Source organism: Stigmatopora nigra, chromosome 23 (assembly GCF_051989575.1).
Source record: "Stigmatopora nigra isolate UIUO_SnigA chromosome 23, RoL_Snig_1.1, whole genome shotgun sequence".
Classification (NCBI taxonomy): domain Eukaryota; kingdom Metazoa; phylum Chordata; class Actinopteri; order Syngnathiformes; family Syngnathidae; genus Stigmatopora; species Stigmatopora nigra.
In genome coordinates this window covers 2840000-2862508 of record NC_135530.1, presented here as the reverse complement: position 1 = coordinate 2862508, position 22509 = coordinate 2840000, and the positions used below count along the sequence as shown (strand labels likewise).

General features: G+C 40.9%; 2 protein-coding genes across 3 annotated transcripts in view; one reads left to right on the top strand and one right to left on the bottom strand.

Annotated features, from left to right (window-relative positions):
* snd1 (staphylococcal nuclease and tudor domain containing 1) overlaps positions 1–22509 on the top strand; it is a 72914-nt gene that overhangs the window by 24308 nt on the left and 26097 nt on the right. The window lies entirely within an intron of this gene.
* Positions 9148–14216, bottom strand: lrrc4.1 (leucine rich repeat containing 4.1). Of its 2 annotated transcripts, none has more exons than XM_077710099.1 (2): positions 12943–14216; positions 9148–12810 (listed from the first exon to the last, which is right to left on the bottom strand). In XM_077710099.1, exon 2 carries the CDS (start codon positions 12576–12578, stop codon positions 9672–9674), a length of 2907 nt encoding a protein of 968 aa, XP_077566225.1. In that variant the 5' UTR covers positions 12579–12810; positions 12943–14216; the 3' UTR covers positions 9148–9671. The 2 variants fall into 2 exon arrangements, with proteins under 2 accessions (XP_077566225.1, XP_077566226.1); XM_077710100.1 differs by having other exon boundaries at positions 9148–12805.

The window sequence follows — 22509 nt, the reverse complement described above, 5'->3', positions numbered from 1 at the left end:
CCTTCCAACCAAATCTGCAATGACCTGATTTGCCTCATCTGACCATTGCAAGATGATTTTTTTTTGGCACTCTTTTTCAGTAGAATTGTAGGTTTCTACAATGTTATTCTTAACAGTTAGTCAATAACGAAATGAAGTAAAACAAAAGCATGCGTACACTTGAAACTGCTGTTTTCCATGAAAACGGCAGGTCTTGTAGTTGCAGGGTTGCTAGTCAGATAGCCTTAGATTTGCAATAGCAGCCTAGATTAAGATTTGTTGAGAAATTGTGACTAGACTCTTCTTAGTAATGTTCTCGAACTCCTTGTCCAATCAGCTGGATTTGCCAGTGTAGTTTATTCAGAGTCTCTGAGGTAATTGTTTCAACTATCGCGAGGGCAGTGCAATTTAATCAAAGTACGTACTTAGCATTTCTTGGACTCAACATGGATTGGTTTCCGAGCCCATCGTGAACAATGTTCCCTCTAATTTTTCGTTGGTCTGGGCAGAAAAACAACCTCCCTGATCGCACTTAGTACCAATATCATTGCTCGCTATGAGCACACCAGTATTACACCTGCCATAAGCAGATGCATGTCAATATTTCCTCTAATTTTTTATGTAAAACATGCTGTAAAACACGAAAAACACAAGATTGGACAGAGCTATTGCCACTGGTTGGCACGTAAACGGCGCCATCATGGGGAAAGGGGTTAAAAAAACAAGTTTGGATTTTATTCACTACGTGCCATATGATTGCTGCTGCGCAGAGAAGACGAAAGCGCACAGCTTAGAGGGAACATTGATTGTGAATAATTTTGTTGTCGGGCTGATTACACGATGAGGGCTACTAAGCAGGTTGTGGCGGTACCTTTTGCCTTGTATTGACCTTTCATGCAGGCACTTGTGTTTTTCACTATTTTCCCATCACTATGTTGTATGCTTCTGAGGAAGACGCTGAATAATGTATGTCGTGGTTTCCTGCCCAGTGAAACAAGACAGACAGGCGATGTTGTTTGGGAGTGGGGGCAGGACATGGAGCAGCCCCCTGGGTCCATTTTTCCACACCACACTCTCTGGTTAAACAAACCATCAGCACAAAGTACAGACAGCATCATATCATAGATTAGATTACAGCTGTTTTATGGATATGTAGACCAACAATCTGACCAGTATGGACAGTATGTTATGCTTTATATTGCTGTATAAAGCCAGTTTTAAAATCTATGCTAGATTAATTACTACTTTTATGACTGATCTTTCTTGAATCATATTTGTGTTTCACACAGTTGTCTTGTTGTTGTTGTTTCTTTATGAGCTATCCATCTTTTTTCACCCTCTGTTGAGGCCTGGTTATCCCCAACAAATGTAAAATGTCCGTCTGCCGGAAGATTTTTATAAGCAAAAATGCCTTTTATTGAGACCTAGACTGACCATTCGATTGTCACTGGAGTTTGTCTTGGTTTTCCGTTTTGCAACAATGCATGACATGGAGGCATGTGCCTTTTGCTAACCTTTGAAAATAGTGAATTATATAGCCCAGGGTGTGAATATAGAGACCCACAAAACCACATTCATGCCATTACAGGCACCGAGAGTGGATAAGTCTGAATAGAGATAACGTGATGAATGCAATGAAAGTGACCAAAAGACCAGCGACCAAACGTCCGAGTCCCTATGTCATAGACTTGGCTTTTTTCTTCCCCGATTCTGTGGAAAAAGTTTGCATGTCCATCAACTCAGTTTGATCTATGCTGGTTTTAGCTGTAGTCTCTGCTACACGTTGCTTATTTGAATACATCCCACTAACATTTCACAGTAGAACTGCTTTTTGAATATCTTGAGGCATTTTCCTATTGAATACCACCGTTTTTTTTATTGACTTGCTTATCAGCATCCGACCTCTTTCGAGAAAAAAAACCCCTACTGACCTTCCTCCCCATTATGTCTCATATTTCTAACCGGGGATGTTTTCATAATTCTTATTATATATGCCGTCCCGTGAGTTTTACAGATAAGAATAAATAAAAACTGCGACAGGAAAAGATTTTAAAAGCGGTAATCCTTACCCACCTTATCCCAGCATCCCCAGTCTAAATCCTGAGCCCATTTTACTTTATTTTTTCTTTTACAAGACGTTGCAATATCTCGGTAGCTATGTCAACTATCAGCAAACCTAACAGCCACCTTCCAAATTGTGTCTGGATATAAAGGACAAGATAGGATGAGGAAAATCATCAGGGGATTGGGTTCGTGAGCTTTGAATTTATATAATAATGCAGCAGTGTTGCGAAAGGCTTGAGGAAATGGCCATGTGCGCTATAGAAATGTGCTTTCTTTAAAAGCCCCTCGGCTGGCTCAGTTCACAGGAGTGTGTATGCATGGGTGGTGCCATGAAAAAGCTGGCAAGGCCACTTTGGCTTTCTTCAAAGGAATTGTTTCCCAGCTCAAATCTCTCTCTAAAGCTTGAGCGCAATAGAAACGACGTAGAATCCTGACCGATATGCTTCTGATGTGATGGTGAAATTTCCAAGTCACTGCCGGGCTTCTCAATTCAAGTCCGGCTATGGTTTGGCTCATAAGAAGCGTGCTGGCTGGCTGCAGATCTCTTAAATGCCCCGTAAACTCACTTCCATGAATAGGTTTCCGTTTTCCATGCTAAAGTGACTGATTGCGGTAGTATTTTCACAACAAAAATCAAGTTGCGAGTGAAAATTACTTGACTAAGTTGTTGCTCAGCTTGCTTAACTTAATCCCGAATATTATCCATTCTATGGTGCTCGGACGTTTGGTCGCTGGTCTTTTGGTCCCTTTTGGTCGCCAGTCAAATGGTGAAATAGAGTTTACTGTAGATCTCAAAATTAGATATTTAGATATTAAACTCATAAATATAATTTTGAGAGCAGGTTTCAACAGTACTTAGATATTAAACAGTACTTAGATATTAAACAGTACTTAGATGTTAAACAGTACTTAGATATTAAACATTTCTTAGATATTAAACAGTTCTTAGATCTCAAACTTTTCTCTTAGATATTAAACTTCTCTCTTAGATATTAAACTCCTCTCTTAGATATTAAATAGTTCTTAGATAGTAAACTTTTCTCTTAGATATTAAACTTCTCTCTTAGATATTAAACACTACTTAGATATTAAATAGTTCTTGGATAGTAAACTTTTCTCTTAGCTATTAAACTTTTCTCTTAGATATTAAACAGTACTTAGATATTCAACTCTCACATGAATATAATTTTGAGAGCTGGCTTCAACAGTAAACTCTCTGTCACCATTTGACCGGCGACCAAAAGGTACCAAAAGACCGGCGACCAAACGTCCGCTCACGCATTCTATTCATTCATCAACACATTGCATCTGGCTAGCAGTTTTGGCGGCAAAGTGACACTCAAAGCGCGCACAGCAAGATATTATCTTCTGGAACAATGCTAATGGACACATGTACCGCTGTGAGCAAACAGTTTGTGCCCGTGCTGCCAAGCGAGTGGGAGACCAAGCGCTTGCCAAGTCTACTCTCCTGCTCCCCCCCAAACAGTTTATTCCGCTTTCCGTTTCGACGTCTTTATAAAATCATCTGCTCAGTGCCGGCTCACCCTGACGGAGCGCTTTCCCCTGCAGGACAAAAAAATTGGCTTGTTTAAGGAATGCAGACTTTTAATCTCTCAAAAGGACAGCCTGAGGGGCGGTGTTAAAGGGTGATCGGACGTTTGGTCGCCGGTCAAATGGTGACAGAGTTTACTGTTGAAACCAGCTCTCAAAAATATATTCATGAGAGGGAGTTTAATATCAAAATATCTACTGTTTTATTTAGATATTAAACAGTACTTAGATATTAAACAGTACTTGGATATTAAACAGTACTTCGATATTAAACAGTACTTCGATATTAAACAGTACTTCGATATTAAACAGTACTTCGACATTAAACAGTAGTTAGATATTAACCATTACTTCGATATTAAACAGTACTTTGATATTAAACAGTACATGGATATTAAACAGTACTTCGATATTAAACAGTACTTCGATATTAAACAGTACTTCGATATTAAACAGTACTTCGATATTAAACAGTACTTCGATATTAAACAGTACTTCGATATTAAACAGTACTTCGATATTAAACAGTACTTCGATATTAAACAGTACTTCGATATTAAACAGTACTTCGATATTAAACAGTACTTCGATATTAAACAGTACTTCGATATTAAACAGTACTTCGATATTAAACAGTACTTCGATATTAAACAGTACTTCGATATTAAACAGTACTTCGATATTAAACAGTACTTCGATATTAAACAGTACTTAGATATTATACAGTACTTAGATTTATTTCATGGTTTCGGGGACCTGCTGCTGGTCTTGCACTGCCTAAATTCTTGCAAATTGGTAAGACAACATTCTCATAATATAAGAGCGGTCTATTTTTATAGCATTTCTTTATTTAGGACAACGTGGGTATCGTTGTTGGTTTCTTCTATCCTTTTGGAAGTTTTCCATATTTCCCGTGCCTGGATTTTATTGAAATGCAGTGCTCACACATAAAAACGTGGATGATTTCCTGAAATAAAGACCACGGCTTTACCCAAATCTTTCCGGCTTAATTCCGTTGTTTTAGGAAATTTAATTGATTCCCTTCCTCCCTTTTGCTTTATTCTTTCCCCTACGTCTCAGCTCGAAGACATCTAAAATATATTTGCCATTCACCCCCCCCCCCCCCCCCACCACCACAGCCTCTTTGATTTAAAAGTCCTTTTGAGCTTTTAAAATCTGACTTCACCTGCTGTCTGTTTCAAGGGACCCAGTCCACTTCGAAATTTCAATTGTTCCAAAAATCTCATGTACTATCAATGTACCTGTCCATAAGAATACATTACTATATCAGTACTTTGTCCAAGCCCTACTTCCCAAACCTTTTTAATAGTAAATAACATTGATTTGACAACTCAGCCAGCCTTGATGCACTCTTATTTACATACGCCTGCATTTGCCGCAGCGCCTGAATAATTTTCTGCCCCAACATGAAACTAAATTGCGTCTGATCCACGCAGCCTGTCGTTGCTTTCATCTTGACATTGCTTTCATCGTGCAGCGTGCTCAGCATCGCCTAGCGTAACCACAGTCAACTTTTTAAGTCCAGCCCGCCGCATGCTGACAACAATTACAACCTCACCCACCAACTATGTTCCCTCTAATTTTTTGTTGGTCTGGGCAGAAAAACAACCTCCCTGAGCGCACTGAGTAACAATCATCATTGCTCAGTATGGGCACACTAGTATCACACCTGCCATAAGCAGGTATATGTGAATGTTCCCTCTAATTTTTCATGTAAAACATGCTGTAAAACACGAAAAACATAAGATTGGACAGAGCTACTGCCATTGGCTGACGCATAAACGGCGCCATCATGGGGAAAGGGTTAACAAATAATACCGTATTTTCACGACTATATCGCACACTTAAAAGTCTTAAATTTTCTCCAAAATAGACAGTGCGCATTATATATGGAAAGAACAGAAAACCAAAAGCGAAAAACCACCACTGTCGGATATTAAAAAAAACACAAACGCCTGAACTGAAACAATACTGTTAAATATGCAGATGCCATCTTAGTTTACAACATCTTCCATCATATAGCTCCTCCCCCACTGCAAGATTTGATACAAAAAAAATCCAAAACATCAACAATGGCTGGCTCTAGAGGTGACTGTAAAGAAGTGAGTGCTTCATACCTGGAAGTCAATAGCAATTACTGCATTTTCACCACTATAAGGCGCACTTAAAAGTCTTAAATTTTCTCCAAAATAGACAGTGCGCCTTGTAATACAGTGCACCTTATATATGGAAAAAAAATGTCATACATTGAGGGTGCGCCTTATAATGTGATGCAAAATACAGTAACAATAAAGTTTGGATTTTATTTACTGCGTGCCATATGATTGCTGCTGCACAAAGAAGACGAGAGTAGTGCCCAATTGCCCACCACATGTCAGGATTTCTCCCAATTTTTTCACCCTCTAGTTCCACTATCCTTTTCTCAAAAAAAATGATCAACACGTAGCTCAATAAATCCTCTTCTTGTGCTCGCTTTTTTTTTTGTATTCAGTCTCTCGCTCCCTTTCCTTAATGTCTGCAGCAATGCAGAGAGCCTTTTTATCACCCCAATTCCACCCGTTCTAAACCCCCCCTCCCCAATAGCTGCAGCTAAACATTCATTCCTTCTCGGGAAAAAGATGAAATCCCCTGAAGAGCAGTCGTCTAGAACTCTCCTGGCTCACTTCACTAAAACCAATCTCCTTATTTTTTCACCCCCATAAACACTTTTCTTTGTTATTGACCAAAAAAAACCTGAATACTATACAGAGTTGAACTCCCTCTTTTAGTTACAAAGGACTTCAATGATAGGAAGCCAAGTCTGTCCAAGTTATATTTTTAGACACACAATTATGAATTTTATAGAGTAGTAAATCTTGAAAGAAATGCAGTGAAGTTTACAGCCAATAACTTTATTTTTCCTCCCCGCCTTGCTTGTGTTTGCATCTTAATCAGTGTTACCACATCCCTTCTTCGCATATGTCCCATTTGCCGCTTTCTCTCTTCGCCTCGGACTTGATTTATGTCCCTTACCGGACCCCCCCAAACACACATTCTCTTTTGGTGGTTGCAGAAACACGGGTGATGTTTTTCACCTTTAAATGGGGCAATAAAATTCTGCCTGGCGGTTGTCGACACACTCCAGCGGTCAACAGATTTCATTCCAACATTAAACTACATAATAGTCCATTTTTTACAAATATATGGATTCCCCCAAAACTCCCATTTGAACGAAACAATGCTAATCACGACATAAAATGAAGGTTTCTTCTTTTCGTGCCATTTGTGACCTTGAAATTGCAAACTGACAGTAATATCCCAACACGTGAATTATTCTGAAAGCCTCATTTTTGAGGACCAAACTGCACTGGCTTGCTGGCCTTGACTCATGTTGACTCACGAGGCAACACGCTCGCAGGCCTGCTCAGAATAGCCTCCTTCTTGCACTAGCAGAGCGGTCAGTCACAGTGTATGCGCATTCATCAGTTAGCATAGTTGGAAGCTTTGTGCCGAGTTGTGTCGGCTAATTGTCAAGATGTTTGTTTTGGGCTCCTTGTTGGCTTTGTTTTTTATTTTCTCTTGAAATATACATGGTAACATCAATGTTTTCAGTAAAAATCCTAATTTATACCGGTTATTTTAACCATTTTTCGATAGTACTTAGATATTAAACTCTCTCTCTCAGATATTAAACTCTCTCTCTCATGAATATAATTTTGAGAGCCATAAGACCGGCGACCAAAAGGGACCAAAAGGGACCAAAAGGGACCAAAAGGGACGAAAAGGGACGAAAAGGGACGAAAAGGGACGAAAAGGGACGAAAAGGGACTACAAGGGACTACAAGGGACTAAAAGGGACTAAAAGGGACTAAAAGGGACTAAAAGGGACCAAAAGGGACCAAAAGGGGACAAAAGGGGACCAAAAGGGACCAGAAAGGACCCAAAAGGGACCAAAAAGGGACCAAAAAGGGACCAGAAGGGATCCAAAAGGGACCCAAAAGGGACCCAAAAGGGACCCAAAAGGGACCCAAAAGGGACCCAAAAGGGACCCAAAAGGGACCCAAAAGGGACCCAAAAGGGACCCAAAAGGGACCCAAAAGGGACCCAAAAGGGACCCAAAAGGGACCCAAAAGGGACCCAAAAGGGGACCAAAGGGGACCAAAAGGGGTCCAAAAGGGACCAAAAGACCGACGACCAAACGTCCGAGCTCCCACTTGTGTGACTTTGTACACTAAGATTACTTCCTCTTTAATGATCACTAATAAAATGAGCATAGGAAAAGAAGATGGAAGGCAGAGTGGAGGAAAGAGGGGGAGAGGTGGAGTTGAATGTTTCCCATGGAGACGTACCATTAAGTAACAGCTGAGCCCATTGGCTGGGGGATGACCCTGTAGTTGTGATGACCAACATGTATGACGGACGACACACCTTTCATATAACAACAACGTCATGCCGTTATCCCAAAAACTGCTACATTTTATGCAGTGATCATCATTTATCACAAAATTACCAGTTTGACGTCAAAACGCACGGATAATAAAGCAAACAAGTGAATTGCTAAGGCACATGTCAGTATTATGACGGCTACCAAAATCTTTTTTTTTCCAAATCCGGCTCTAGTGAAATGCTGACAGCCTTTATTTTTTTATCCCATCGCGTTTGCGGAATGCGCTCAAATATTTAAAACGCAGGCTGAGTCATCAACACAAAGCCAGAAACGGCGAGCAAGGCCTCAGTCAATGTCACCTTAAGTGTTTTTTTTTATTTTTTATGTCAGGGTGAGCACACGCCGACACTGCAGTGCGCTCTAACCCTCCCACCCCCTTCTATCTTCATAGTCCAATGACAATTATTAGTAGGAAGTGAACCTTACATCTGACAAGGCACTAATAAAGCTACAAAGTAGATCCCCCTTGGTGATATTATGGCACAATCCTTCACTGACGCTACAGCATTTCTGTGTCAGAACATTCAGTTCCTTCCTTTTGTTGCCGATTCTGTAACGAGACTCGCGAGCTTTAGTGCAGTACCACACTAACCTCTCTAGGAAATGTATTAAATGCCTTTAAAGATAAGTAATGCACAGTCTTTTTCACATTATAATACGACAGGTAAAATACTGCAGGTGTACTTCCAACACCGCTTCTTTAAACACTCCTTTACTTGTCAGTCCGGTTATGTAAAGTATTGCCATCTACACAAATATACACACAAATATACACACAAATACACACACAAATACACACACAAATACACGCACAAATACACGCACAAATACACGCACAAATACACGCACAAATACACACACAAATACACACACAAATACACACACAAATACACACACAAATACACACACAAATACACACACAAATACACACACAAATACACACACAAATACACACACAAATACACACACAAATACACACAAGAGTGGTAATTTGGGGAGGAGAAAGTATTACTGACGCTGTATCGTGCTACAGTATCTCCACCAATTGACAACAGGAAACTACAGCAGTTCACCTCTGTGTGTGTTTCTTCCAAAAAGTATTTTTATTGCATTTATAACATTTGGCACAGTACAAATTCTTGGTGCTTTTACAAGATAAACCTGTAAAGATTAATGGTAACCTTAGTTTTTTTAAAATATTTTTTAATTTTTTTTGTTAAAGAACCATCTTTCTATGTGAAATATGTCCTCTTATCACTGCATTCTCTTTAACATTGTTAAAAATCACATAGAATGCCCCATCACCCTCATTTGTCAAAGTCGAGACAGTTTCTTAAACAATGTAGTATTTTAAATAGAAGTTACAAGTTAGAAAATAGTTAATTTCCTTTTTTTAATATATGTTTCTCTGTTACCAGCTCATGGTAGCTTCAATCTGTCCATATATATTTATTTATAAGCAATGTACAACAAAAGAACTTGACAGTCTTTGCGGCTGTTCTGTACAAAATAGGAGTTTCTGTCCATGTTTGTATTGTGCATTCTATTGCATGATTCAAGGGGGCGGGAGGCTAAGGGGGTGTGGCTTAAGGGTGGTAACTTGGGCCTAAGGGTAGGCCTTCTATGCCTGTTAAATTTGAGTTTCCTGTACTTTCTCCTTGGTGTGAGTTTTAATGAGAAAGGGTTCAGCCATTGTTGTGATGGTGCTGGGCAAGGTTCGAGGCAAAGAATTCCCCACATGGTTCTCGGTCCATTTGGCACCGTGGCCACTGGGTTTGCATGTGTTGTATTTTGGCTTCATAGTGTTGAAGTCCATTTTATGGGGGCTGTAGTCCACCTTGTGCGGACTGTAATCCATTTTAGGTCTCTGTGTGTGAGGACTGAAATCGGATTTGAAGGCGCTGAAGTCCTGCCTATGAGGGCTGAAGTCTACCTTGAAAGAGTTATAAGATTCCTTGGGTTTGTAGTTGGTCTCGATTTTACATTTCTGGATACTGTAGTCCATTTTGGGTTTGGGTTGAGTGCTGTAGCCAGGGTTGAATGGACTGTAATCCACTTTGGGTCGAGGATGAGTTCCAAAGTCGTGCTTGAACGGGCTGTATTCAACCTTATGTTTATGTTGGGTGTCGTACTCCGATCCTAATGGGCTGTAGTCTTGTTTAGATTTTGGTTGGGTGTTGTAATCTCTTTTAAATGGGCTACTAAAGTCCGTCTTTTGTCTCGGATGGGTGCTGTAGTCTGATTTGAAAGGGCTATAGTCAGTCCTTGTTTTTGGATGAGTTCCAAAGTCTGCTTTGAATGGGGTGTACTCGGTCCTTGTTTTTGGATGAGTCCCAAAGTCTGCTTTGAACGGGCTGTTTTCTGCTTTGGGTCTTCGAGTGTTGTAGTTCTGTTTAAAGGGGCTGTAGTCAAGCTTTGGTCTATGGAGACTAAAATCTGGCACGGACTTGTGGGTATGGAAGCCCATATTGGGCTTGTATGTCGTATACTCGGCTTTTGGCTTGTGAAGGGTGAAATCTGGTTGTGGTTTGTATTCAGCCTTTGGCTTGTGAAGGGTGAAATCTGGCTGTGGTTTGTATTCAGCCTTGGGCTTGTGAAAGCTGTAGTCCGTCCTGTGAGTGAGATAGTCCAGTTTGTGTATGCTATTGTGGTCCCTTATCTCAGGTAATGTCAGAGCTGTCTCTTGAGTTGCCGAAGCCGGTGGTGGAAGGTCCTCCTCGTCCACCTGGATGATCTCCACGGTTCGAGCAGCCGCCACGGTACTCCTTTGTTGGTGCCGTTTTCTCAGTTTATAAAAGACAATAAGCATCACGGCAGCCATCAGCGTCACTGCTACAAAGCAGCCGATTATAATCTTGGTGGTTTTCATGACTTCGTCTAGACTAGGACCCGATTTCCCAGGTTTGCTGGTTGCACCTTTGATTCCGGGTGCTACGGATGGCTTAGCAGCACCGGGTAAGCTCTTGGTACTTTGTAGCAAAACAGTTGGTGTGGAGATGAACACTGGCTGAAAGATGGAGGGTGAGGCAGTTGTGGTTGTTCCAAGGCCTCCTCCTGCAACGCCAGGCCCTGCAGTAGCAAAAGATGTGGTTGTAGACTTCTTGGGTTTGGGCATCTCTGTGGTTGGGCCCAAGACTTCAACTGTTACCGTTGTGAAGTAGCTCAAGTTAGACGTGTTGAGCTCGGCCGCGCTCACATTGAAATAGGCCGAAGCGTTGGACTTTCCGGCTGCATTGGATACCATGCAGGTGTACATGCCAGTGTCTAAAGTCAGGACGTTTGAGAAGTTTAAAGTGCCATCGTTGAGTACTAATATTCTCAGATGACTGCTGGCATGAGTTAAGATAGTCCCATTGGGTAAGAGCCAGCGTACTGACGACATTTGGGCCGTGCGACAGCGAAGTTCTGCGACTCTTCCAGCTGAGATGTTTAAATCTCTCGGAGCATCTGCGATGAACGGAGCGGAACATTGGGTTGCCGCCGCTTCACCTTGATCCACTTCTACAAGCTGGCGACCTCTCATGGTAGGAGGTGAGGTACAACGTCCACAGCATGTTGAGTTAGTGGGGATATATTCCCTTAGCCAGCGTGCTAACCATACAGCATCACAGCCACAGTTCCATGGATTGTGATGGAGATGAAGCTCCACCAAGTACCTGAGCGGGTAGAATAGATCATGGGGCACAGAGCTTAGATTATTATGGGCGAGATTAAGCTCCACCAAGGATGGTAAACCATCAAAGGCATTGCGTTCTACCACAGTTATCTGGGAGTTCATCACCCAGAGTTTTTTCAGCGATCTCAGGCCATTAAAAGAACTGGGTTTTATGACGGGGAAGTCATTTTCAGAGATCTCCAGCTCCTCCAAGCCCTGGAGAGGACTCATATTTGGCATATCTCCCTTGATGTTACACATCCCCAAGTTGAGGTACTTGAGATTTTTTAGACCCTCGAAAGCACCTTCTGAGATGTACTCCAGTTTCCGTAACTCTCCGAGATCCAGTCGCATTAGGGAGGGTACCCGGTTAAAGGCATAGGAAGGAATGCTTTCAATGGGGTTGTTCCTTAGCCATAGTTCTCTTAGTTTGGACAAGTACTCAAAAGCCCCACTGGGTACCACCGTCAATCGGTTGTCAAACAGTTCTAGAGTATTGAGGCTAGTAAGTCCATTAAACGCGCCCACTTCAATCTGCCGAATGGCATTTCGCCCAAGCTGGAGCACCTCAAGGTGGTGCAGATGGCGAAATGAATCGGCCTGCACCGCCTCGATGGCGTTTTCCATCAGATTGAGGTGGCGCGTGTTGGTTGGTATGCCTGGGGGCACACGATTCAGACCCCGTCGGGTACACACTACCTTCCCCTGCTGATTACTACAAGAGCACTGTGGAGGACAGCCTTGGGGTCCTTGAGACGCCGCCCCTAAGGCCAGGGAGGCGCTGCTCCATGCTCGTGCCATAAGGAACACTACACAGAGTAGGGTGGCTTTCCTGGCACGATGTGCAGCTACCCTCCCCAGGAGACTCATGATGTGGCACATTCATAATTCAGCATCATTTGGGGGGCTGGTGTTGGTGGTGGTAGTGCTTGGGGGGGCTTTGGGGACAGGAAGATGAGATGGTTGACTGGTTCTGTGAAGACCAGAGTCAGCAGGGATAAGAAAAGTGAAGATGAAACGCAGACATATTGAGTTCGGAGGCAGACTTTTGACTATGATTTAGATTATTTTCCGTGATCTCTGTTCAAGGGTGATTGGGTTGATGCTGGCTGTTCTGCAACATGGATGAAAAGGATGCAATGGTAAATTCGGTTGAGTAAAAAAGTCAGATTACAAAGAAGGTAAGGGGAGGGGGGGGGGGGGGTGCAGACTGATTGAAAGATGTGTTGAAACATTAGAAACCTACCTCCAAGTTAACATTACAGGCTCTTGAACTGCAATCGATATAAAGCTGTGGCACTGCACTCACTTTTAGATGAACGTATATCCTCAGCAGTAAGGAAAACCCTTTCAATAAATGCCTTGCTAAATAGGATGAGCCCTTTTGTAAATCTGTACATCCAATCAAAAAGATTTGAAGGCCCTTTAAGGTGAGTGTTTTGTCTCTTGAACGATGATAACAACAACAAAAAGATTGTACATTAGAATCCACTCAAGCTCCCAAAGAAGTGGTTCTCCACCACTGCTGGCTTCTGACAGTCGGCTCCGTTCGTTTCACTTGTCCTTGGAATCCGACAGCTGATCCTCCTGAAAGACACCTTATCCAGGTTTCCATAGCAGTGCTCCTGTGACACAAATTGTCCAAGAGTCTCTAAGAACAGGACCAAAATATAAAAAAAAGGTTAAAAGAGAAATCCACAGTCAATTTTGCTTGCTTTTCTTATTGTTTGCGGCGTTCCACAGAAGCGATTGACAATCCAAAGGGGGTGTAGTTTAAAAAAAAAAAAAAGCAAAGCCCCCACCTTTCCTCTCTTCCTCTTTGTATTCCTCTACCGACTTTTCAGCAGTCAATCATTTGGTCATTTGACGAGTCTGACAGTTCAAATGTGATGTCGTGGCTACTTGATGTTTTTTATCCTTCTTAAAAATAGATATATATATTTATTACAATTTTTTTATGACACTAAATGCACAGCAAGGGGCTATAAGGCTTTTTCCCAGCTATCCCCATCCTCTTATCTGGTCAAGTTGCCGCACAATGCGGCCGTTCGTCAAATTGTGGACGCAGACGCGCCATCCCTAACAAGCGCACACACACAACAGCAGCAGCTGCAGCTTGCCTTCCTCGCACTTCCCAATAATCCGTCAATTTCTTCAGAGCGGGGTGGGGGGGAGCGAGATGGGGGGGGTTCTGATCTTAGGGTATAGAAAGATGACTTCAGGAAGAGGAGGGGTGGTGCAGTTTCTTCTTTGGTTCCATTCGCTTCTGTTCCAGTCCTCCTTTTTTCTTGTTCTTTTCAAACCTCCTCTTGTGGCGTTGATCAGCAGCGCCTTCTCGCCTTCAATACAATGTCCGAGCTAAGAGAGCAGCGAGGCAAGTGCAGGGTGCGAACAGGGCATACAGGCGTGGTGACGTTAATAGTAGCGTCGATGTGGAAAGGATCCGCTGTAGCAGCTAAAGAGAGAGTGAGCAGGCTTGGATCTTTCTGTTCTGGCTCGCTCTCTCTTTGGCTCTCTCTCTATGGCTCTTTTTCACTGGCTCTTTCTCTTTGGCTCTCTCTCTCTCTCTGGCTCTATTTCTCTCTGACTCTCTCTCTCTTGCTCACTCTCCACTTGCACTGCAGTATCCTGATGTAGTTGGGTGAGCTCAAAGCATTCAAACCTTTTTTAGAGATGCACCTCTGGAAAAACCAGTTTGCTCCCGTGTCCTGATGGTTTATTTCTTTATTTTTATGTCAGTTTTATCTTGGATTAAGGATTTGAAAGGAAACTAAATATATATTTAAAGGTAATTGAAGGTATTCCATCAACAATACTTGGGCAAGGCTGTTCTTTCACACTGTTTTTTTTATGAATTGAAAGTAAAAGGTGAAGGTAAATAAATAGTGCTTATGGATTCTGATCCGGTTGTGCAGGGTTAGGATGCAGATAACTACGCCATCAAATCCCTTGTCACTCTTCTCTCTCTTCACTCAAGCTCACTTCACCCCCTCATCATTGTTCACCCTTGAACTCTGACTGTGTCAGTTGTCATTTTAATAGCAAAGACATTTTTTTATACACTGATGGATAGTACTGTAAGCATTCAGGGTCGATGACAATCCCAAACATTGCATGTTTAAGTCTTAATCATGAATCATAACATTCAGAATATTTTTTTTTTCATTCCCCTTAAGCAGACATGGGCAAACTACGGCCCACGGGCCACATCTGGCCCGCTAGGCTTTTTATTTCGGCACGCGGAAGCCAGTGGCAGTAGCTCTGTCCACTTATTTGTTTTTTGTGTTTTACAGGCTACTATCTCTTTTTAAATGACATTTTAATATTTCTTAATACATTCCTTTTTACTTTACTTTGTACTTTTTACTTCAGTAACGAGTGATGAGTATGTTAATACTTCAGTCCTCTTTTTCTATTTCATATGTACTGTTAACGGATGCACTTTTTTATATGTATCTTATCTTGTGCTGACCCGGCCCCATCTGTCAAATTTTTAAAGTCAATGTGGCTCCCAGGCCCAAAAGTTTGCCTACCCCTGCCCTAAGGCATTTGAGCAAGGCAGGACAACCCCAAGATGGAAAAAAATAGCCTTGGATGACCAACAATGGCTTTCTCATTCAAGTTGCTCATGTATCCAATTCTGGGTGTGAATTAGTGTTTAAATTCTTCATACTTCATAATCATTTTCCCATTAGGAAAGGCCCTTTTTGTTTCAGTTCAATTTTTGACACAATTTTTTTGAAATGCAGTCAGTTTTTGCAGCATTGCCAGTTAGTAAAGCCTCTTAACCGTGTAGAAATTTAACCCCCTGACACTATCAAAATCTTGCATCCCATAAAAGGTCATTATCATCAAGGCAATAGTCGAAAAATGAAACGCCACTTGTGGCTTTGGAGGCTAAAACAAATATCCTTCCATCCTTCATATCCCACCTATAATTTGTACCACTTCCTTCCCCATTAAACGGGTAAGCTTCACGTTTAATTGATGGCTACTAAAGCTAGCTGTGACAGTACTACTACATGTGTGTATTTGTGTGTATGTGAGGTAACAGATAAGCTTGTGAAAGAGGGAGAAGGAGGAAAAAAAGAGGGAGAGTTAGCATGGTAGGCAGAAAAGGTCAGAGCGCCTGTAGCGCAGTGGTGCACTATTCCCACCGGCACAACGAGTACACAGCCGAGCCCATGTATTATACACCCACAGACTTTCTCCTTTACTTCACAATAATTGAATAGCAATGGGCTTCAATGGAGCACATGGTGGCCACATAAGTACATATACTTTGGGGATTTTATTTCCCAATAGGGATTCCCCTTACAGGGTAAATAAACAGTGTGATACTGTGTAACTGTGATCATCGTATTTAAAATAGCATGCAATGATAGTCAGTTACAGTCGTATCTGTATGATTGTTGATACGGTTCTTTTGTTGGTTGGTTTGGCGGGTGACCTTAAATGAAATCCATCTATTCCAAAGGCTTTATTGACCTACAAAATACCACCTCACACTTGCTTCGTTTTCTGTCTACTTTCACTCTCTTTCCTATTATCTACCTGCCCTGCAGTATATTGCTGAATGAAACCTGCTTTATACCCTGTCAAACCTTTAATGTGGTCAATCGTTGAGGGTGACACAGTCCAAAGCCCAGTAGGAAAAAATGTAGGACACCCAAGAACAAAAATCACTTATCCTGACTGTACAGATTACACCTGAAATACAAGCGGAGTCTGGTTTTATGGCAAATTTGCATAGTTGGCTAAGATACTAGATTTGGACCGGTGTTAGCCATGCTTTAGATTGTGCCAGTATATAGTAGTAGTACACTTGGTGGACAACAGCCAGAGAGTGGGATCACACAGTGGGGGTCCCATATGTTCACAGTAAAAGACACACAGTCATTGATGAGACGAGTTTTGTCAGGCTTTACCTTCAGGACCGGAGACTCTAGTGACGACCCTGATGAGCTGTCAGATTTGTGGGACCTTCACATCAACATGTTAGTCCCGATGCCCTCGGCTTTCACCCCCCGAGGCTTTTCTAGATACTCCCGAGGCACCGGATTTGGTTTGGGGGTAACACACGTCCTACTTTGGCAAGGCTTTGTTGGCCTTGGTTTTTTTTTAAAGGGGGCGTATTCAAACTGTACCAAACAACCCCTGGGGCAAGTTCTGGTGAATCTGGGCTTCGGCCAGTCACATGTAGGTCAGCAGCCTGTATCTGTTGGCATATGTGTGCATGTCACTATTTCCATTTGGATTAAAAAACGCCTGCAGTGTAGCATAGTACCAATGACGATTAGATTAGCGGAATGTACAGCTGAACGTTAGTTTTTTTGTTGTTGCCAGGATCAATGAATCCTAGCTAGACTCCGTAAACATTGCCATATTGTGCTCCACTATATGATTGACCTGCAATTAGAATACAAAAAACGTAGGACAAAGTATTGACTACAGTTACTACAATTATTGTGTGATGGGGTCTCATCTAAAAGTGATTTTTTACCTCTCAGAAATATAATAATACGACAAAACCTATTGCAGAAAAGGTTGATGTATCGGTTTTGTGTAAAATGGACAAAGCAGGAATTCGTGGAATCATAATTTTCTTATAATTTAATGTGTGTAATATTTAGCCCCGATTTTGGCACTGTTGCAATAATTTGTGTAACCTGTAAATGGCCTGTAATAGTACTTGATTACACTGCTTAGTCTGGTGCAATTTTATCCTAAACCGCTATTTCCAGGCCACTGCACTGAAACGTACAAACACACACACACACAAAACACATTGACGTTGACCTTCGGGCCAAAACAGGACCTGATTAGAGCTCATCCCGATTTTCATCTTCATTTCTAGGAATTAATATGCCAGAGATTACGGACAGACATACCAGCTGCAGTTTAAACAGTGTTGCTGTCATATCATTTCATAAGCAGCATACAAGTTTAATCAAAACTTGATTTTTCCAGCGATTAATAGTGTGGCTCCAGTTTTTTTTAACTAGGTCTACAATGTCTGTGTCTGTCTTGCTACTGCCACCAAGGAAATTTCCCGAGTATTGGATGAAATTAAATTCTAATCTAATCTGTCTGGCCAGAGTGGATAATCTGCATGACAAACCAACCTAATTTGTCCTTATGCTCTCTGCTAAATTGTCATTTTTGTCATCACTATTCAATCCTAAATTCTCATGTTCAGCATATTTGCTTTCTCAAATGAGGGCAATATCAGGTCATGACAGTTCAAGGGGAAAAAAGGTGTGTTCCCTTCCCCACTCATCCCACATTATTTAATGTTTAACCTTTAGCGAGCCGCCATTGTCTTCAGACTAATGGGATTCATTATGTTGAGCTGTGTTCTTAGCAGCTGCCAGAGCTGGAATTAGCAGAAGAAAAGACGCTCCTTCGTTAGTACTCCTTAACCCACTCGGCCAGTGTAAAATGAGACAAGTGTCGCATTTTTAGCATATTCAAAAACCCTTTGTGTTCATGTAGTGGCTGCATTACAATTCATGGCAAACTGACAATTGCTGGGCAAAATGTAGGTGACTAAAGTACTGTCTTTACTCGCATTTTTCTCAGAGAAAAAATGATGACGGAATCCAAAGCATGGCTTATATGCGCATAAAAACACAACATGCACGAAAATGCAAATTATTTATTATTATTGACCCAAATATGCTTTTGATTCATACCGTATCTCAGAAATACCATGTGTGATGATTTTTTTTAAGTTTTTCCTTTCAAAGTAACATATATGCACTATACTACTGTTAAAACCATAAATATGGAGGCTAACATTTTGAGTCAGCCTTTCACGCAAGTAATTGTAAAATTCAAAACTTTTAAGGACATATAATATACACAATATATACATATAGTAGGTCATGGCCACATCTAAATCATTGGCCTTAGTGGATAAAATGCCTTATTTGCACAAATACTCCCCCTATCTTCATTTTCTACATCCTGACATAGTCCTTCAGAATTTTGGGCCATTAAAAAAATACAAAAGTAATTCGCCTTGATACTATCTGAGCCAATTTTAAAAAAGTGTTATTAAATGTAGTGTAAGGCATAAACTGTGATTCAGAACGCAAACCTTAATAGATGACTCTAAGTAGTTTTCTAATAGAATATCTGCAGGTAATCTAAATCTGCTCTGAGCACCAATTTGTTCAGGGGTTGGCAACCTCTATGCCAGTTGTCCCATTTGTATAGAATTAAAACAACATACACTGCTCCGACACCATAGTTTTGTTTGGTGGTAGTCACAACACAAAATGCCATGGGACAACAGCCTATGGGTGAAGAGATTGGCTTCTTAAAAGCTGCCGCATTGGGTATTGGTGCAGGTACCACGGGTGGCAAATTGTTGTAAGCTTGTAACTTCATGGCATACTACTGGGGTGTCTTCTTTTGCCTTTGGCTACTGTGGGGGTAATTGAATCTGCTGCCTCTTGGGAAGGGAATCGTATCCTTTTGTACCACGGATACAATAGTCGTATCATTTTGGGGGGGGCGGCGCTGAAAGTGTGTCTTCCAAGTGAATCGAGTGTAATCAACGATACACTCGGATACAGATCATTTAATTAGAATTTACTGGTTGCAGGTGCTCTGCAATCTTCAATACTTTGTCTAGCTCACTCTTAAAATGTATTTGGACAAAGCTTGTTAGCTGCTATTCACAAAATTAACAGCACATGTCGAATCCCGATGCCAGATATCATGTGATACTGTGAATTAAGTTTCATTTACATTTGTGGATATGCAGAAGTTCTTTGCTGTATTTTTCTGTCTTTTCTGTTGTCCTTCTTTGTCTTCTGTCCCGGTGCCCTCTGCCAGCACTAATCCGTCATGTCCTCTCCAAGTTAGTACTGATTAGCGGCATCTGGATTATGGCGGGCATGCAGGGCAACGATGATGAGGGCAAATTAGGACAGATAAAAAAACAACTTTTGAAATGCTTCTTCCCGAAAAAGTTAACGGACTTCATCTTATTATAATAGTTTGAACCAACCTTCCCCCACTTCCCTACTTCAGTATCAAGCTAGTCATAAAGTATCAGTTTCAAGCCTTTTGGGTTACGTCCAATTTAATTTGCGTCCTCACATCTGATGGCATACTGATTCATAAAAAGTCCTTTGGCCGACCACAGTCGGGAAAAGGCAAGTAGAGGAGGACTCGTATACACCACTGAATTGTTATTTGTTGTCTAGCAACAAGCTAACACTATTTCCTCAGCAGCTGTTTAGGAGAAATGACAAAAAAACTTCTGCCCCCTATTTGCAGTACTACTTGCAATCGGATCATTTTCTTCTTGGGCCTACCATCTGTTGTTAGTTTTTTTTTCTATTGGACGGATCACAGTGTACGTTAGACCTATTCATTGTCGTAATTGTATCTGCCTTCAAAGTACAGCTTGTGGATGCCGTAAAATGCGTACTACGAAGACTAGTACTAGTAAGAACGTGCAATTGCCACTAGTAGAGTTGCAATATACATAATTGCAATTTATCGGTAGGCCTAATATATGAGTTACGTTATACACAATTCATTGCAGCAATTATTTGCAACTGTAATACAACTTTGCAACACGATTATCCGTTGTCTTGCAGTAAGTAATCGATCATCATGTCTTTAATTTGTAGCTAATTGTAGAATTTAAACATATTATTTTGTTTCATGCTACTAGTAAACTGTTGATTATAATAATAATGATTGTCCTCCTTATGATTTTATGATAAATATTCCATCATAGCTTTAATTCTATGTATCGAATCTGTTTAGACACTAATTATCTTGTGCCTACTAATAATCATTATTTTTGGAATTTTCCACTGCCTACTATTATTCCAGTTTCTACTATTATTCATTCATTTGGAATTTTCCACTCCCTACTATTATTCCAGTGCCTACTAATATTCGGGTCTTCATAGTAGGTATTGTTGCTAAACAAAAATGTAAAGATGCAATAGCTCCCCTCATATAAATGCCACCTGCATAGACCTTTTTACAGTGAACATCTCCCTTAACTCAGTCTGATTTGTGCTATGTAGAGCATCATGTAGAGCCTTCTTCACTTGCTCAACTCTTGACACTTCCCATCCCCCCTTTTTTCCTCCAAAACTTGAGTGCACAGGCTCGCGCAAAGCTCTTTTTTCGCTTTTGACAAGAGAACATAAATTGACAAAAAGGCGTGTTGAAAAATGCTTCTGTCTGTGCTCTCTCACACGACTGCCTGCCTCATTGTCTCAATCTGTCAGCACAGACAGTCCAGGAGGACAAAAATGGCTCTCTTGAGTGACAGGGGCTGCCGATGCCATTTGCCGCATCAACTGGTGAAAGGGGGATGAATAATTTCATTTATTTATTTATTAATGTGGTCACTGAGAGACACTGGGCATTTTCCTCGACTGTAGAATGTTTGTATGTAATCCTGATGAGCTTGTTTTAATATGCCCAACATTGCCAACATTACAGAATCAAGGCTATCTCGGTCACACTTTTGTCACGGTGGCCGCAGAGACATGAATATTTAAAATTCCATTATGAAATCTTAATTTGATTCACTGAGCGGCGGTAAGTCGAGCGTGAGTACAGAGACCTGAGCTCTTGTACTTGATATGAATACTTATCACGGGAAGTTTGTTGAAGCAGGCTACGGTACGGTAGACCTTTTTTTTTTATTTGTTTAGTCTTAAAATTCAATTCTGGTCCCTGCTTTGCTACTGGATCTCAATCCTTTATGGCAGACATGGGCAAACTATGGCCTGCGGGCCACATCTAGCCTGCCAGGCTTTTTAATCCCTACTTCCACTCAAAAATCCCCCTTTAGCAATCCAGTATTGGTTAAAGGGCTTTTCAATGCCTTTGCCATATTTTAGGTCACTTTAGTGGTACTATTTCATCGTGACTGGTCTTTTGGTCGCCGGTCAAATGGTGACAGAGAGTTTACTGTTGAAACCAGCTCTCAAAATTATATTCACAAGAGAGAGTTTAATATCTAAGAGAGAGTATAATATCTAAAAGAGAGTTTAATATCTAAGAGAGTTTAGTATCTAATTACTGTTTAATATGTAAGTACTGTTTAATATCTAATTATTGTTTAATATCCAAGTACTGTTGAATATCTAAGTACTGTTGAATATCTAAGTACTGTTGAATATCTAAGTACTGTTGAATATCTAAGTACTGTTGAATATCTAAGTACTGTTGAATATCTAAGTACTGTTTAATATCTAAGTACTGTTGAATATCTAAGTACTGTTTAATATCTACATACTGTTTAATATCTAAGTACTGTTTAATATCTAAGTACTGTTTAATATGTAAGTACTGATTAATATCTAAGTACTGTTTAATATCTAAGTCCATTTGACCAGCAACCAAAAGATCGGCGACCAAACGTCCGGTCACGCTCAAAAGTTTGCATGATCTTACTTACATCCACCGATGCTTTATTTTTATTTGTTTTATTTTGTTTATGTATTTTTTTTACATTCATTTTATTCCATTTGTGAATTTATTTTACTCCTCCAACTTATCCATCCTCTCTGACAGTTTAATTTTGTCTGCGTTTAAACTTTGATGAATGACTACCTCTTCCCAGCTAGCGTCACCTTTACAAGATATTGATTTAAGTGGAAATCCGATCAAGACTGCGATGGCATCTGTTGCTGCTGGGTTCAATATGTCTTATTTAACAGAAGCTTGCACCGCATGTCCGATTAGCCATAAAAAGATTTTGCACAGTCCGCTGGACATAATTTGTAACCGGATAATCAGTATTGTCAGCATTGAGTGGATCTAC

Bases quoted from the DNA above. Each gene is read 5' to 3' on its own strand.
- lrrc4.1 (XM_077710099.1), bottom strand. From the start codon at position 12,578: ATGTGCCACATCATGAGTCTCCTGGGGAGGGTAGCTGCACATCGTGCC.